The 17112-nt window shown below is 48.9% G+C and overlaps 1 protein-coding gene across 13 annotated transcripts in view; it reads left to right on the forward strand.

Moving 5' to 3' along the window:
• SCRIB (scribble planar cell polarity protein) overlaps positions 1-17112 on the forward strand; it is a 399297-nt gene that overhangs the window by 323150 nt on the left and 59035 nt on the right. For 12 of the 13 annotated variants that reach the window (XM_068238215.1, XM_068238205.1, XM_068238212.1 and 9 more), the window contains 2 exons: positions 1273-1423; positions 3039-3213. In XM_068238215.1, the coding sequence (XP_068094316.1) occupies positions 1273-1423; positions 3039-3213 (326 nt within the window). The remainder of the gene's footprint in view (positions 1-1272; positions 1424-3038; positions 3214-17112) is intronic. The other variant, XM_068238207.1, reaches the window with a different exon arrangement.

The following is a 17112-nucleotide window of genomic DNA, read 5'->3' on the forward strand; positions in this document are numbered from 1 at the left end:
GGACAGTCTGGAGCATGTCCCCTGTAAGGAAGCCTAGTGTGTACTCTACACTGTGACCCATTCTTCTGTCTGCAGGGTTAGGACAGTCTGGAGCATGTCCCCTGTAAGGAAGCCTAGTGTGTACTCTACACTGTGACCCATTCTTCTGTCTGCAGGGTTAGGACAGTCTGGAGCATGTCCCCTGTAAGGAAGCCTAGTGTGTACTCTACACTGTGACACATTCTTCTGTCTGCAGGGTTAGGACAGTCCGGAGCATGTCCCCTGTAAGGAAGCCTAGTGTGTACTCTACACTGTGACCCATTCTTCTGTCTGCAGGGTTAGGACAGTCTGGAGCATGTCCCCTGTAAGGAAGCCTAGTGTGTACTCTACACTGTGACCCATTCTTCTGTCTGCAGGGTTAGGACAGTCTGGAGCATGTCCCCTGTAAGGAAGCCTAGTGTGTACTCTACACTGTGACCCATTCTTCTGTCTGCAGGGTTAGGACAGTCCGGAGCATGTCCCCTGTAAGGAAGCCTAGTGTGTACTCTACACTGTGACCCATTCTTCTGTCTGCAGGGTCTGGACAGTCCGGAGCATGTCCCCTGTAAGGAAGCCTAGTGTGTACTCTACACTGTGACGCATTCTTCTGTCTGCAGGGTTAGGACAGTCCGGAGCATGTCCCCTGTAAGGAAGCCTAGTGTGTACTCTACACTGTGACCCATTCTTCTGTCTGCAGGGTTAGGACAGTCCGGAGCATGTTCCTGTAAGGAAGCCTTGTGTGTACTCTACACTGTGACCCATTCTTCTGTCTGCAGGGTTAGGACAGTCCGGAGCATGTTCCTGTAAGGAAGCCTTGTGTGTACTCTACACTGTGACCCATTCTTCTGTCTGCAGGGTTAGGACAGTCCGGAGCATGTCCCCTGTAAGGAAGCCTAGTGTGTACTCTACACTGTGACCCATTCTTCTGTCTGCAGGGTTAGGACAGTCCGGAGCATGTTCCTGTAAGGAAGCCTTGTGTGTACTCTACACTGTGACCCATTCTTCTGTCTGCAGGGTTAGGACAGTCTGGAGCATGTCGCCTGTAAGGAAGCCTAGTGTGTACTCTACACTGTGACCCATTCTTCTGTCTGCAGGGTTAGGACAGTCCGGAGCATGTCCCCTGTAAGGAAGCCTTGTGTGTACTCTACACTGTGACCCATTCTTCTGTCTGCAGGGTCTGGACAGTCCGGAGCATGTCCCCTGTAAGGAAGCCTTGTGTGTACTCTACACTGTGACCCATTCTTCTGTCTGCAGGGTTTGGACAGTCCGGAGCAGCGCTCCTTCCGAGAGAGACAGAAGTACTTTGAGATGGACATGAAGCAACAGCAACACCCAGCAGAACGACCACCGAAGAGGGTGTCTCTGGTCGGGGAGGACGACCTGAGGAAGATGAAGGAAGAGGAGGGTGAGTGAAGAGTGTTCCTACCAGTAACCAATCAGAGACTACGCTATCTCCTAGCAGCCAATCCGATACCATGCTATCTCCTAGCAACCCATCAGATACCGCACTGTCTCCTAGCAACCATTCAGAAACTACAATATCTCCTAGCAACCCATCATAAACCGCACTGTTTCCTAGCAACCATTCAGAAACCACAATATCTCCTAGCAACCAATCCTATACCATGCTATCTTCTAGCAACCAATCAGATACCGCACTGTCTCCTAGCAACCATTCAGAAACCACAATATTTCCTAGCAACCAATCCTATATACCATGCTATCTCCTGGCAACCAATCAGATACCGCACTGTCTCCTAGCAACCATTCAGAAACCACAATATTTCCTAGCAACCAATCCTATATACCATGCTATCTCCTGGCAACCCATCAGATACCGCACTGTCTCCTGGCAACCATTCAGAAACCACAATATTTCCTAGCAACCAATCCTATATACCATGCTATCTCCTGGCAACCAATCAGATACCACACTATCTACTAGCAACCCATCTGATACCACACTATCTCCTAGCAATTAATCAGATACCACTCTTATCTCCTGGCAACCAATCAGATACCACACTATCTACTAGCAACCAATCAGAAATCACACCATCTCCTAGCAACCAATCAGATACCTCACTATCCCCTAGCAACCAATCAGATACCTCACTATCTCCTAGCAACCAATCAGATACCACACTATCCTATCTCCTAGCAACCAATCAGTAACCACACCATCTCCTAGCAACCAATCAGATACCTCACTATCTCCTAGCAACCAATCAGATACCTCACTATCTCCTAGAAACCAATCAGATACCACACTATCCTATCTCCTAGCAACCAATCAGAAACCACGCTATCTCTTAGCAACCCATCCGACACCACACTATCTTCTAGCAACCCATCCGACACCACACTGGCCTCAATTCACTAAGATCATGCTGGAGATAATAAGACAAGAGATAACTTACCACCACACAGTGAGAGAGTTATCTTACCTCTTCATTCCTTAAGTTACCTCCTCTGTAGTTATTTTCAGAATTCTGGAGTTATTTTAAGGATTGAAGAGTAAACTTTAGAGATCTCACCTTAACTTAAAGACAGAAGAGTTAACTTTAGGTTTGCCTGAGGTAAAATGTTTCCTGAATACTACATGCCTTATTGCCATGGTGATAACTCTAGAAACGTTATTTAAGACAGGAGATGAGCTCAGTGAATTGAGGCCACTATCTCCTAGCAACCCATCGATACTACACTATCTCCTAGCAACCAATAAGATTCCACACCATCTCCTAGCAGCCAATCCGATACTACACTTTTTCTTAGCAACCCATCCTATACCATCCGAGATAGTGTGGTAACAGATGGGTTGCTAGGAGATAGACGTATGACGATAGCTGATGTGACGTCTGACAGCTGATGTGACAGCTGACGTGACGTATGACGACAGCTGACATGATGCGTGACGATATAGAGTATGTTTTGGGAGGTTGGGAAACCATTAGTAACGTCCGCGCTGCAGTCTGGCCACGCCCTTTACTCACCATGTCGTCCATCTTGTCTCCTACCAGCCCGGAAGATCCAGATGAAGAGAGAGCAGCTGCTGCGGGAGGAGGAGGATGGGGGGATATCTGGAAACTCCAGCCCCCTGCCGCCACCTCCCAGCACACCATCCACTGTCTTCATAGAGGGGGTGGAGTACAAGATTGAGCGTTTGGATGGAGGAAGTCTGTCCTCGTTAACAGGGTAAGAAGTCAAATTCCTCCATATGTCCGGCCCTCACCCATGTCACTGATATAATACAATCAATGTCAGTACCACCAATTACACCCCGGCGTGGGATTCGTGGCTGCGATGATCAAAGTGGAGGGCGTGTTCACAGTACAATCCAGTTATACCTTGTACTGCGCACACTTCATCAGCCAGGATAAAAAACGCATTGACGTTACAGCGAAGACATCAGTGCAGAGAAGTCCGCCGCTGTCTCGCTGTATAATAAGGCTCTGCCTCCCCTCCAATGTCCGTGTGAGTGTAAGGTCCATACACGGCCAACATATTGCAAGCCACTGCGGAAGTGACATAACGCATGGCATTCGCGCATTCTGTAGAACAATGCTGTTTACACTGTAATGTACACACCTGGCCCCCTGCATGATATCTGCCCAACAGCCGGGTGATCTGCTGGATGGATTGTGGAAGATGTCCAGTTTTGGTCACATATTTTTGGCATTAGGCTACATTTTTTACATGATACGCTGAAATCTGATGTTCATCTGACGTTTGAAACGAAGATGTACTGTGACAGTGTAGAGTCCTCTTAGGTGTAACTGTGGTGGAATATGTAGTGTGACAGTGGAGAGTCCTCTTGGATATAACTGTGGTGGTAGATGTAGTATGACAGTGTAGAGTCCTCTTGGGTGTAACTGTGGTGGTAGATGTAGTGTGTCAGTGTAGAGTCCTCTTGGGTGTAACTGTGGTGGTAGATGTAGTGTGACAGTGGAGAGTCCTCTCGGGTGTAACTGTGGTGGTAGATGTGGTGTGACAGTGGAGAGTCCTCTTGGGTGTAACTGTGGTGGTAGATGTAGTGTGACAGTGGAGAGTCCTCTCGGGTGTAACTGTGGTGGTAGATGTAGTGTGACAGTGGAGAGTCCTCTCAGGTGTAACTGTGGTGGTAGTTGTAGTGTGATAGTGTAGAGTCCTCTTGGGTGTAACTGTGGTGGTAGATGTAGTGTGACAGCGTAGAGTCCTCTTGGGTGTAACTGTGGTGGTAGATATAGTGTGACAGTGTAGAGTCCTCTTGGGTGTAACTGTGGTGGTAGATGTAGTGTGACAGTGCAGAGAGTCCTCTTGGATGTAACTGTGGTGGTAGATGTAGTGTGACAGTGTAGAGTCCTCTTGGGTGTAACTGTGGTGGTAGTTGTAGTGTGATAGTGTAGAGTCCTCTTGGGTGTAACTGTGGTGGTAGATGTAGTGTGACAGTGGAGAGTCCTCTTGGGTGTAACTGTGGTGGTAGATGTAGTGTGACAGTGGAGAGTCCTCTTGGGTGTAACTGTGGTGGTAGATGTAGTGTGACAGTGTAGAGTCCTCTCAGGTGTAACTGTGGTGGTAGATGTAGTGTGACAGTGGAGAGTCCTCTTGGGTGTAACTGTGGTGGAATATGTAGTGTGATAGTGTAGAGTCCTCTTGGGTGTAACTGTGGTGGTAGATGTAGTGTGACAGTGTAGAGTCCTCTCAGGTGTAACTGTGGTGGTAGATGTAGTGTGACAGTGGAGAGTCCTCTTGGGTGTAACTGTGGTGGAATATGTAGTGTGATAGTGTAGAGTCCTCTTGGATGTAACTGTGGTGGTAGATGTAGTGTGACAGTGGGGAGTCCTCTTGGATGTAATTGTGGTGGTAGATGTAGTGTGACAGTGTAGAGTCCTCTTGGGTGTAACTGTGGTGGTAGATGTAGTGTGACAGTGTAGAGTCCTCTTGGGTGTAACTGTGGTGGAAGATGTAGTGTGACAGTGGAGAGTCCTCTTGGGTGTAACTGTGGTGGTAGATGTAGTATGACAGTGTAGAGTCCTCTTGGGTGTAACTGTGGTGGTAGATGTAGTGTGTCAGTGTAGAGTCCTCTTGGGTGTAACTGTGGTGGTAGATGTAGTGTGACAGTGGAGAGTCCTCTCGGGTGTAACTGTGGTGGTAGATGTAGTGTGACAGTGGAGAGTCCTCTTGGGTGTAACTGTGGTGGTAGATGTAGTGTGACAGTGGAGAGTCCTCTCGGGTGTAACTGTGGTGGTAGATGTAGTGTGACAGTGGAGAGAGTCCTCTTGGATGTAACTGTGGTGGTAGATGTAGTGTGACAGTGTAGAGTCCTCTTGGGTGTAACTGTGGTGGTAGTTGTAGTGTGATAGTGTAGAGTCCTCTTGGGTGTAACTGTGGTGGAATATGTAGTGTGATAGTGTAGAGTCCTCTTGGATGTAACTGTGGTGGTAGATGTAGTGTGACAGTGGGGAGTCCTCTTGGATGTAATTGTGGTGGTAGATGTAGTGTGACAGTGTAGCGTCCTCTTGGATGTAACTGTGGTGGTAGATGTAGTGTGACAGTGGGGAGTCCTCTTGGATGTAATTGTGGTGGTAGATGTAGTGTGACAGTGGAGAGTCCTCTTGGGTGTAACTGTGGTGGTAGATGTAGTGTGACAGTGGAGAGTCCTCTTGGGTGTAACTGTGGTGGTAGATGTAGTGTGACAGTGGAGAGTCCTCTTGGGTGTAACTGTGGTGGTAGATGTAGTGTGACAGTGGAGAGTCCTCTTGGGTGTAACTGTGGTGGTAGATGTAGTGTGACAGTGTAGAGTCCTCTTGGATGTAACTGTGGTGGTAGATGTAGTGTGACAGTGGAGAGTCCTCTCAGGTGTAACTGTGGTGGTAGATGTAGTGTGACAGTGTAGAGTCCTCTTGGATGTAATTGTGGTGGTAGATGTAGTGTGACAGTGTAGAGTCCTCTTGGATGTAATTGTGGTGGTAGATGTAGTGTGACAGTGTAGAGTCCTCTTGGGTGTAACTGTGGTGGTAGATGTAGTGTGACAGTGGAGAGTCCTCTTGGGTGTAACTGTGGTGGTAGTTGTAGTGTGATAGTGTAGAGTCCTCTTGGGTGTAACTGTGGTGGTAGATGTAGTGTGACAGTGGAGAGAGTCCTCTTGGATGTAACTGTGGTGGTAGATGTAGTGTGACAGTGTAGAGTCCTCTTGGGTGTAACTGTGGTGGTAGATGTAGTGTGACAGTGTAGAGTCCTCTCGGGTGTAACTGTGGTGGTAGATGTAGTGTGACAGTGGAGAGTCCTCTCAGGTGTAACTGTGGTGGTAGATGTAGTGTGACAGTGGAGAGTCCTCTTTGGTGTAACTGTGGTGGTAGATGTAGTGTGACAGTGGAGAGTCCTCTTGGGTGTAACTGTGGTGGTAGATGTAGTGTGACAGTGGAGAGTCCTCCTGGATGTAACTGTGGTGGTAGATGTAGTGTGACAGTGGAGAGTCCTCTTGGGTGTAACTGTGGTGGTAGATGTAGTGTGACAGTGTAGAGTCCTCTTGGGTGTAACTGTGGTGGTAGATGTAGTGTGACAGTGTAGAGTCCTCTTGGGTGTAAATGTGGTGGTAGATGTAGTGTGACAGTGTAGAGTCCTCTTGGGTGTAACTGTGGTGGTAGATGTAGTGTGACAGTGGAGAGTCCTCTTGGGTGTAACTGTGGTGGTAGATGTAGTGTGACAGTGGAGAGTCCTCTTGGGTGTAACTGTGGTAGTAGATGTAGTGTGACAGTGTAGAGTCCTCTTGGGTGTAACTGTGGTGGTAGATGTAGTGTGACAGTGGAGAGTCCTCTCGGGTGTAACTGTGGTGGTAGATGTAGTGTGACAGTGGAGAGTCCTCTTGGGTGTAACTGTGGTGGAATATGTAGTGTGATAGTGTAGAGTCCTCTTGGGTGTAACTGTGGTGGTAGATGTAGTGTGACAGTGGAGAGTCCTCTTGGGTGTAACTGTGGTGGTAGATGTAGTGTGACAGTGTAGAGTCTTCATGAATGTAACTGTGGTGGTAGATGTAGTATGACAGTGTAGAGTCCTCTTGGGTGTAACTGTGGTGGTAGATGTAGTGTGACAGTGAAGAGTCCTCTTGGGTGTAACTGTGGTGGTAGATGTAGTGTGACAGTGTAGAGTCCTCTTGGATGTAACTGTGGTGGGAGATGTAGTGTGACAGTGGAGAGTCCTCTTGGATGTAACTGTGGTGGAAGATGTAGTGTGTCAGTGTAGAGTCCTCTCGGGTGTAACTGTGGTGGTAGATGTAGTGTGACAGTGGAGAGAGTCCTCTTGGATTCAACTGTGGTGGTAGATGTAGTGTGACAGCGGAGAGTCCTCTTGGGTGTAACTGTGGTGGAAGATGTAGTGTGACAGTGGAGAGAGTCCTCTTGGATGTAACTGTGGTGGTAGATGTAGTGTGACAGTGGAGAGTCCTCTCAGGTGTAACTGTGGTGGTAGAAGTAGTGTGGCAGTGTAGAGTCCTCTTGGGTGTAACTGTGGTGGTAGATGTAGTGTGACAGTGGAGAGTCCTCTCAGGTGTAACTGTGGTGGTAGATGTAGTGTGACAGTGGAGAGTCCTCTTGGGTGTAACTGTGGTGGAATATGTAGTGTGACAGTGGAGAGTCCTCTTGGGTGTAACTGTGGTGGAATATGTAGTGTGACAGTGTAGAGTCCTCTTGGGTGTAACTGTGGTGGTAGATGTAGTGTGACAGTGGAGAGTCCTCTTGGATGTAACTGTGGTGGTAGATGTAGTGTGACAGTGTAGAGTCCTCTTGGATGTAACTGTGGTGGAAGATGTAGTGTGACAGTGGAGAGTCCTCTTGGATGTAACTGTGGTGGTAGATGTAGTGTGACAGTGTAGAGTCCTCTTGGATGTAACTGTGGTGGAAGATGTAGTGTGACAGTGTAGAGTCCTCTTGGGTGTAACTGTGGTGGAAGATGTAGTGTGACAGTGGAGAGTCCTCTTGGGTGTAACTGTGGTGGTAGATGTAGTGTGATAGTGGAGAGTCCTCTTGGATGTAACTGTGGTGGTAGATGTAGTGTGACAGTGGAGAGTCCTCTTGGGTGTAACTGTGGTGGTAGATGTAGTGTGACAGTGTAGAGTCCTCTTGGGTGTAACTGTGGTGGTAGATGTAGTGTGACAGTGGAGAGTCCTCTTGGGTGTAACTGTGGTGGTAGATGTAGTGTCACAGTGGAGAGTCCTCTTGGGTGTAACTGTGGTGGTAGATGTAGTGTGATAGTGGAGAGTCCTCTTGGGTGTAACTGTGGTGGTAGATGTAGTGTGACAGTGGAGAGTCCTCTTGGGTGTAACTGTGGTGGTAGATGTAGTGTGACAGTGGAGAGTCCTCTTGGGTGTAACTGTGGTGGTAGATGTAGTGTGACAGTGGAGAGTCCTCTTGGGTGTAACTGTGGTGGAAGATGTAGTGTGACAGTGGAGAGTCCTCTTGGGTGTAACTGTGGTGGTAGATGTAGTGTGACAGTGTAGAGTGCTCTTGGGTGTAACTGTGGTGGTAGATGTAGTGTGACAGTGAAGAGTCCTCTTGGGTGTAACTGTGGTGGTAGATGTAGTGTGACAGTGTAGAGTCCTCTTGGGTGTAACTGTGGTGGTAGATGTAGTGTGACAGTGTAGAGTCCTCTTGGGTGTAACTGTGGTGGTAGATGTAGTGTGACAGTGTAGAGTCCTCTTGGATGTAACTGTGGTGGAAGATGTAGTGTGACAGTGTAGAGTCCTCTTGGGTGTAACTGTGGTGGAAGATGTAGTGTGACAGTGGAGAGTCCTCTTGGGTGTAACTGTGGTGGTAGATGTAGTGTGATAGTGGAGAGTCCTCTCGGCTGTAACTGTGGTGGTAGATGTAGTGTGACAGTGGAGAGTCCTCTCGGCTGTAACTGTGGTGGTAGATGTAGTGTGACAGTGGAGAGAGTCCTCTTGGGTGTAACTGTGGTGGTAGATGTAGTGTGACAGTGGAGAGTCCTCTTGGGTGTAACTGTGGTGGTAGATGTAGTGTGACAGTGTAGAGTCCTCTTGGGTGTAACTGTGGTGGTAGATGTAGTGTGACAGTGGAGAGTCCTCTTGGGTGTAACTGTGGTGGTAGATGTAGTATGACAGTGTAGAGTCCTCTTGGGTGTAACTGTGGTGGTAGATGTAGTGTGATAGTGTAGAGTCCTCTTGGGTGTAACTGTGGTGGAAGATGTAGTGTGATAGTGGAGAGTCCTCTCGGCTGTAACTGTGGTGGTAGATGTAGTATGACAGTGGAGAGAGTCCTCTTGGGTGTAACTGTGGTGGTAGATGTAGTGTGACAGTGGAGAGTCCTCTTGGGTGTAACTGTGGTGGTAGATGTAGTGTGACAGTGTAGAGTCCTCTTGGGTGTAACTGTGGTGGTAGATGTAGTGTGACAGTGGAGAGTCCTCTTGGGTGTAACTGTGGTGGTAGATTTAGTGTGACAGTGTAGAGTCCTCTTGGGTGTAACTGTGGTGGTAGATGTAGTGTGACAGTGTAGAGTCCTCTTGGGTGTAACTGTGGTGGTAGATGTAGGGCTCGATTCACAAAGCGGTGATAACCCAGTTATCACGCCTAAAAGACTTTAGGCGTGATGACCTTTTCACCACTGAGTTATCACCGCTTTTTCCTGCTCTTCGCGCGAAGTTACCGCGCGTACGCGCAAAGTCCCATAGGGTTTAATGGGAGCTTCGCGCGAAGCGTCGGGTGCTGCGCGCGCACTTACGCGCGTACGCGCGGTAACTTCGCGCGAGTTCCTTCTTATCATGCCTAAAGTGAGTTTAGGCGTGATAAGGGCCTTTTCACCAGCGTGCAAACACTTTGCACCGCTTGGTGAATCAAGCCCGTATTGTGACAGTGGAGAGTCCTCTCGGGTGTAACTGTGGTGGTAGATGTAGTGTGACAGTGTAGAGTCCTCTCGGGTGTAACTGTGGTGGTAGATGTAGTGTGACAGTGGAGAGTCCTCTTGGGTGTAACTGTGGTGGTAGATGTAGTGTGACAGTGGAGAGTCCTCTTGGGTGTAACTGTGGTGGTAGATGTAGTGTGACAGTGGAGAGTCCTCTTGGGTGTAACTGTGGTGGTAGATGTAGTGTGACAGTGTAGAGTCCTCTTGGGTGTAACTGTGGTGGTAGATGTAGTGTGACAGTGGAGAGTCCTCTTGGGTATAACTGTGGTGGTAGATGTAGTGTGACAGTGGAGGGTCCTCTTGGGTGTAACTGTGGTGGTAGATGTAGTGTGACAGTGGAGAGTCCTCTTGGGTGTAACTGTGGTGGTAGATGTAGTGTGACAGTGGAGAGTCCTCTTGGGTGTAACTGTGGTGGTAGATGTAGTGTGACAGTGGAGAGTCCTCTTGGGTGTAACTGTGGTGGTAGATGTAGTGTGACAGTGGAGAGTCCTCTTGGGTGTAACTGTGGTGGTAGATGTAGTGTGACAGTGTAGAGTCCTCTTGGGTGTAACTGTGGTGGTAGATGTAGTGTGACAGTGGAGAGTCCTCTTGGGTGTAACTGTGGTGGAAGATGTAGTGTGACAGTGGAGAGTCCTCTTGGGTTTAACTGTGGTGGTAGATGTAGTGTGATAGTGGAGAGTCCTCTTGGGTGTAACTGTGGTGGTAGATGTAGTGTGATAGTGGAGAGTCCTCTCGGCTGTAACTGTGGTGGTAGATGTAGTGTGACAGTGGAGAGAGTCCTCTTGGGTGTAACTGTGGTGGTAGATGTAGTGTGACAGTGGAGAGTCCTCTTGGGTGTAACTGTGGTGGTAGATGTAGTGTGATAGTGTAGAGTCCTCTTGGGTGTAACTGTGGTGGAAGATGTAGTGTGACAGTGGAGAGTCCTCTTGGGTGTAACTGTGGTGGTAGATGTAGTGTGACAGTGAAGAGTCCTCTTGGGTGTAACTGTGGTGGTAGATGTAGTGTGACAGTGAAGAGTCCTCTTGGGTGTAACTGTGGTGGTAGACGTAGTGTGACAGTGGAGAGTCCTCTTGGGTGTAACTGTGGTGGTAGATGTAGTGTGACAGTGGAGAGTCCTCTCGGGTGTAACTGTGGTGGTAGATGTAGTGTGACAGTGTAGAGTCCTCTCGGGTGTAACTGTGGTGGTAGATGTAGTGTGACAGTGGAGAGTCCTCTTGGGTGTAACTGTGGTGGTAGATGTAGTGTGACAGTGGAGAGTCCTCTTGGGTGTAACTGTGGTGGTAGATGTAGTGTGACAGTGGAGAGTCCTCTTGGGTGTAACTGTGGTGGTAGATGTAGTGTGACAGTGTAGAGTCCTCTTGGGTGTAACTGTGGTGGTAGATGTAGTGTGACAGTGGAGAGTCCTCTTGGGTATAACTGTGGTGGTAGATGTAGTGTGACAGTGGAGAGTCCTCTTGGGTGTAACTGTGGTGGTAGATGTAGTGTGACAGTGGAGAGTCCTCTTGGGTGTAACTGTGGTGGTAGATGTAGTGTGACAGTGGAGAGTCCTCTTGGGTGTAACTGTGGTGGTAGATGTAGTGTGACAGTGGAGAGTCCTCTTGGGTGTAACTGTGGTGGTAGATGTAGTGTGACAGTGGAGAGTCCTCTTGGGTGTAACTGTGGTGGTAGATGTAGTGTGACAGTGTAGAGTCCTCTTGGGTGTAACTGTGGTGGTAGATGTAGTGTGACAGTGGAGAGTCCTCTTGGGTGTAACTGTGGTGGTAGATTTAGTGTGACAGTGTAGAGTCCTCTTGGGTGTAACTGTGGTGGTAGATGTAGTGTGACAGTGTAGAGTCCTCTTGGGTGTAACTGTGGTGGTAGATGTAGGGCTCGATTCACAAAGCGGTGATAACCCAGTTATCACGCCTAAAAGACTTTAGGCGTGATGACCTTTTCACCACTGAGTTATCACCGCTTTTTCCTGCTCTTCGCGCGAAGTTACCGCGCGTACGCGCAAAGTCCCATAGGGTTTAATGGGAGCTTCGCGCGAAGCGTCGGGTGCTGCGCGCGCACTTACGCGCGTACGTGCGGTAACTTCGCGCGAGTTCCTTCTTATCATGCCTAAAGTGAGTTTAGGCGTGATAAGGGCCTTTTCACCAGCGTGCAAACACTTTGCACCGCTTGGTGAATCAAGCCCGTATTGTGACAGTGGAGAGTCCTCTCGGGTGTAACTGTGGTGGTAGATGTAGTGTGACAGTGTAGAGTCCTCTCGGGTGTAACTGTGGTGGTAGATGTAGTGTGACAGTGGAGAGTCCTCTTGGGTGTAACTGTGGTGGTAGATGTAGTGTGACAGTGGAGAGTCCTCTTGGGTGTAACTGTGGTGGTAGATGTAGTGTGACAGTGGAGAGTCCTCTTGGGTGTAACTGTGGTGGTAGATGTAGTGTGACAGTGTAGAGTCCTCTTGGGTGTAACTGTGGTGGTAGATGTAGTGTGACAGTGGAGAGTCCTCTTGGGTATAACTGTGGTGGTAGATGTAGTGTGACAGTGGAGGGTCCTCTTGGGTGTAACTGTGGTGGTAGATGTAGTGTGACAGTGGAGAGTCCTCTTGGGTGTAACTGTGGTGGTAGATGTAGTGTGACAGTGGAGAGTCCTCTTGGGTGTAACTGTGGTGGTAGATGTAGTGTGACAGTGGAGAGTCCTCTTGGGTGTAACTGTGGTGGTAGATGTAGTGTGACAGTGGAGAGTCCTCTTGGGTGTAACTGTGGTGGTAGATGTAGTGTGACAGTGTAGAGTCCTCTTGGGTGTAACTGTGGTGGTAGATGTAGTGTGACAGTGGAGAGTCCTCTTGGGTGTAACTGTGGTGGAAGATGTAGTGTGACAGTGGAGAGTCCTCTTGGGTTTAACTGTGGTGGTAGATGTAGTGTGATAGTGGAGAGTCCTCTTGGGTGTAACTGTGGTGGTAGATGTAGTGTGATAGTGGAGAGTCCTCTCGGCTGTAACTGTGGTGGTAGATGTAGTGTGACAGTGGAGAGAGTCCTCTTGGGTGTAACTGTGGTGGTAGATGTAGTGTGACAGTGGAGAGTCCTCTTGGGTGTAACTGTGGTGGTAGATGTAGTGTGATAGTGTAGAGTCCTCTTGGGTGTAACTGTGGTGGAAGATGTAGTGTGACAGTGGAGAGTCCTCTTGGGTGTAACTGTGGTGGTAGATGTAGTGTGACAGTGAAGAGTCCTCTTGGGTGTAACTGTGGTGGTAGATGTAGTGTGACAGTGGAGAGTCCTCTCGGGTGTAACTGTGGTGGTAGATGTAGTGTGACAGTGTAGAGTCCTCTCGGGTGTAACTGTGGTGGTAGATGTAGTGTGACAGTGGAGAGTCCTCTTGGGTGTAACTGTGGTGGTAGATGTAGTGTGACAGTGGAGAGTCCTCTTGGGTGTAACTGTGGTGGTAGATGTAGTGTGACAGTGGAGAGTCCTCTTGGGTGTAACTGTGGTGGTAGATGTAGTGTGACAGTGTAGAGTCCTCTTGGGTGTAACTGTGGTGGTAGATGTAGTGTGACAGTGGAGAGTCCTCTTGGGTATAACTGTGGTGGTAGATGTAGTGTGACAGTGGAGAGTCCTCTTGGGTGTAACTGTGGTGGTAGATGTAGTGTGACAGTGGAGAGTCCTCTTGGGTGTAACTGTGGTGGTAGATGTAGTGTGACAGTGGAGAGTCCTCTTGGGTGTAACTGTGGTGGTAGATGTAGTGTGACAGTGGAGAGTCCTCTTGGGTGTAACTGTGGTGGTAGAGGTAGTGTGACAGTGGAGAGTCCTCTTGGGTGTAACTGTGGTGGTAGATGTAGTGTGACAGTGTAGAGTCCTCTTGGGTGTAACTGTGGTGGTAGATGTAGTGTGACAGTGGAGAGTCCTCTTGGGTGTAACTGTGGTGGAAGATGTAGTGTGACAGTGGAGAGTCCTCTTGGGTGTAACTGTGGTGGTAGATGTAGTGTGATAGTGGAGAGTCCTCTTGGATGTAACTGTGGTGGTAGGTGTAGTGTGACAGTGTAGAGTCCTCTTGGGTGTAACTGTGGTGGTAGATGTAGTGTGACAGTGGAGAGTCCTCTTGGGTGTAACTGTGATGGTAGATGTAGTGTGACAGTGTAGAGTCCTCTTGGGTGTAACTGTGGTGGTAGATGTAGTGTGACAGTGGAGAGTCCTCTCGGGTGTAACTGTGGTGGTAGATGTAGTGTGACAGTGGGGAGTCCTCTTGGGTGTAACTGTGGTGGAAGATGTAGTGTGACAGTGGAGAGTCCTCTTGGGTGTAACTGTGGTGGTAGATGTAGTGTGATAGTGTAGAGTCCTCTTGGGTGTAACTGTGGTGGAAGATGTAGTGTGACAGTGGAGAGTCCTCTTGGGTGTAACACCTGGTGGTAGATGTAGTGTGATAGTGTAGAGTCCTCTTGGGTGTAACTGGTGGAAGATGTAGTGTGACAGTGGAGAGTCCTCTTGAATGTAACTGTGGTGGTAGATGTAGTGTGACAGTGTAGAGTCCTCTTGGGTGTAACTGTGGTGGTAGATGTAGTGTGACAGTGGAGAGTCCTCTTGGGTGTAACTGTGGTGGTAGATGTAGTGTGACAGTGGAGAGTCCTCTTGGGTGTAACTGTGGTGGTAGATGTAGTGTGACAGTGGAGAGTCCTCTTGGTGTAACTGTGGTGGTAGATGTAGTGTGACAGTGGAGAGTCCTCTTGGGTGTAACTGTGGTGGTTGATGTAGTGTGATAAAGTAGAGTCCTCTTGGGTGTAACTGTGGTGGTAGATGTAGTGTGACAGTGGAGAGTCCTCTCAGGTGTAACTGTGGTGGTAGAAGTAGTGTGGCAGTGTAGAGTCCTCTTGGGTGTAACTGTGGTGGTAGATGTAGTGTGACAGTGGAGAGTCCTCTCAGGTGTAACTGTGGTGGTAGATGTAGTGTGACAGTGTAGAGTCCTCTTGGGTGTAACTGTGGTGGTAGATGTAGTGTGACAGTGGAGAGTCCTCTTGGATGTAACTGTGGTGGTAGATGTAGTGTGACAGTGTAGAGTCCTCTTGGATGTAACTGTGGTGGAAGATGTAGTGTGACAGTGGAGAGTCCTCTTGGATGTAACTGTGGTGGTAGATGTAGTGTGACAGTGTAGAGTCCTCTTGGATGTAACTGTGGTGGAAGATGTAGTGTGACAGTGTAGAGTCCTCTTGGGTGTAACTGTGGTGGAAGATGTAGTGTGACAGTGGAGAGTCTTCTTGGGTGTAACTGTGGTGGTAGATGTAGTGTGATAGTGGAGAGTCCTCTTGGATGTAACTGTGGTGGTAGATGTAGTGTGACAGTGGAGAGTCCTCTTGGGTGTAACTGTGGTGGTAGATGTAGTGTGACAGTGTAGAGTCCTCTTGGGTGTAACTGTGGTGGTAGATGTAGTGTGACAGTGGAGAGTCCTCTTGGGTGTAACTGTGGTGGTAGATGTAGTGTCACAGTGGAGAGTCCTCTTGGGTGTAACTGTGGTGGTAGATGTAGTGTGATAGTGGAGAGTCCTCTTGGGTGTAACTGTGGTGGTAGATGTAGTGTGACAGTGGAGAGTCCTCTTGGGTGTAACTGTGGTGGTAGATGTAGTGTGACAGTGGAGAGTCCTCTTGGGTGTAACTGTGGTGGTAGATGTAGTGTGACAGTGGAGAGTCCTCTTGGGTGTAACTGTGGTGGAAGATGTAGTGTGACAGTGGAGAGTCCTCTTGGGTGTAACTGTGGTGGTAGATGTAGTGTGACAGTGTAGAGTGCTCTTGGGTGTAACTGTGGTGGTAGATGTAGTGTGACAGTGAAGAGTCCTCTTGGGTGTAACTGTGGTGGTAGATGTAGTGTGACAGTGTAGAGTCCTCTTGGGTGTAACTGTGGTGGTAGATGTAGTGTGACAGTGTAGAGTCCTCTTGGGTGTAACTGTGGTGGTAGATGTAGTGTGACAGTGTAGAGTCCTCTTGGATGTAACTGTGGTGGAAGATGTAGTGTGACAGTGTAGAGTCCTCTTGGGTGTAACTGTGGTGGAAGATGTAGTGTGACAGTGGAGAGTCCTCTTGGGTGTAACTGTGGTGGTAGATGTAGTGTGATAGTGGAGAGTCCTCTCGGCTGTAACTGTGGTGGTAGATGTAGTGTGACAGTGGAGAGAGTCCTCTTGGGTGTAACTGTGGTGGTAGATGTAGTGTGACAGTGGAGAGTCCTCTTGGGTGTAACTGTGGTGGTAGATGTAGTGTGACAGTGTAGAGTCCTCTTGGGTGTAACTGTGGTGGTAGATGTAGTGTGACAGTGGAGAGTCCTCTTGGGTGTAACTGTGGTGGTAGATGTAGTGTGACAGTGTAGAGTCCTCTTGGGTGTAACTGTGGTGGTAGATGTAGTGTGATAGTGTAGAGTCCTCTTGGGTGTAACTGTGGTGGAAGATGTAGTGTGATAGTGGAGAGTCCTCTCGGCTGTAACTGTGGTGGTAGATGTAGTGTGACAGTGGAGAGAGTCCTCTTGGGTGTAACTGTGGTGGTAGATGTAGTGTGACAGTGGAGAGTCCTCTTGGGTGTAACTGTGGTGGTAAATGTAGTGTGACAGTGTAGAGTCCTCTTGGGTGTAACTGTGGTGGTAGATGTAGTGTGACAGTGGAGAGTCCTCTTGGGTGTAACTGTGGTGGTAGATTTAGTGTGACAGTGTAGAGTCCTCTTGGGTGTAACTGTGGTGGTAGATGTAGTGTGACAGTGTAGAGTCCTCTTGGGTGTAACTGTGGTGGTAGATGTAGGGCTCGATGCACAAAGCGGTGATAACCCAGTTATCACGCCTAAAAGACTTTAGGCGTGATGACCTTTTCACCACTGAGTTATCACCGCTTTTTCCTGCTCTTCGCGCGAAGTTACCGCGCGTACGCGCAAAGTCCCATAGGGTTTAATGGGAGCTTCGCGCGAAGCGTCGGGTGCTGCGCGCGCACTTACGCGCGTACGCGCGGTAACTTCGCGCGAGTTCCTTCTTATCATGCCTAAAGTGAGTTTAGGCGTGATAAGGGCCTTTTCACCAGCGTGCAAACACTTTGCACCGCTTGGTGAATCAAGCCCGTAGTGTGACAGTGGAGAGTCCTCTCGGGTGTAACTGTGGTGGTAGATGTAGTGTGACAGTGTAGAGTCCTCTCGGGTGTAACTGTGGTGGTAGATGTAGTGTGACAGTGGAGAGTCCTCTTGGGTGTAACTGTGGTGGTAGATGTAGTG

The sequence above is a fragment of the Hyperolius riggenbachi genome, chromosome 5, assembly GCF_040937935.1.
Source record: "Hyperolius riggenbachi isolate aHypRig1 chromosome 5, aHypRig1.pri, whole genome shotgun sequence".
NCBI lineage: Eukaryota > Metazoa > Chordata > Amphibia > Anura > Hyperoliidae > Hyperolius > Hyperolius riggenbachi.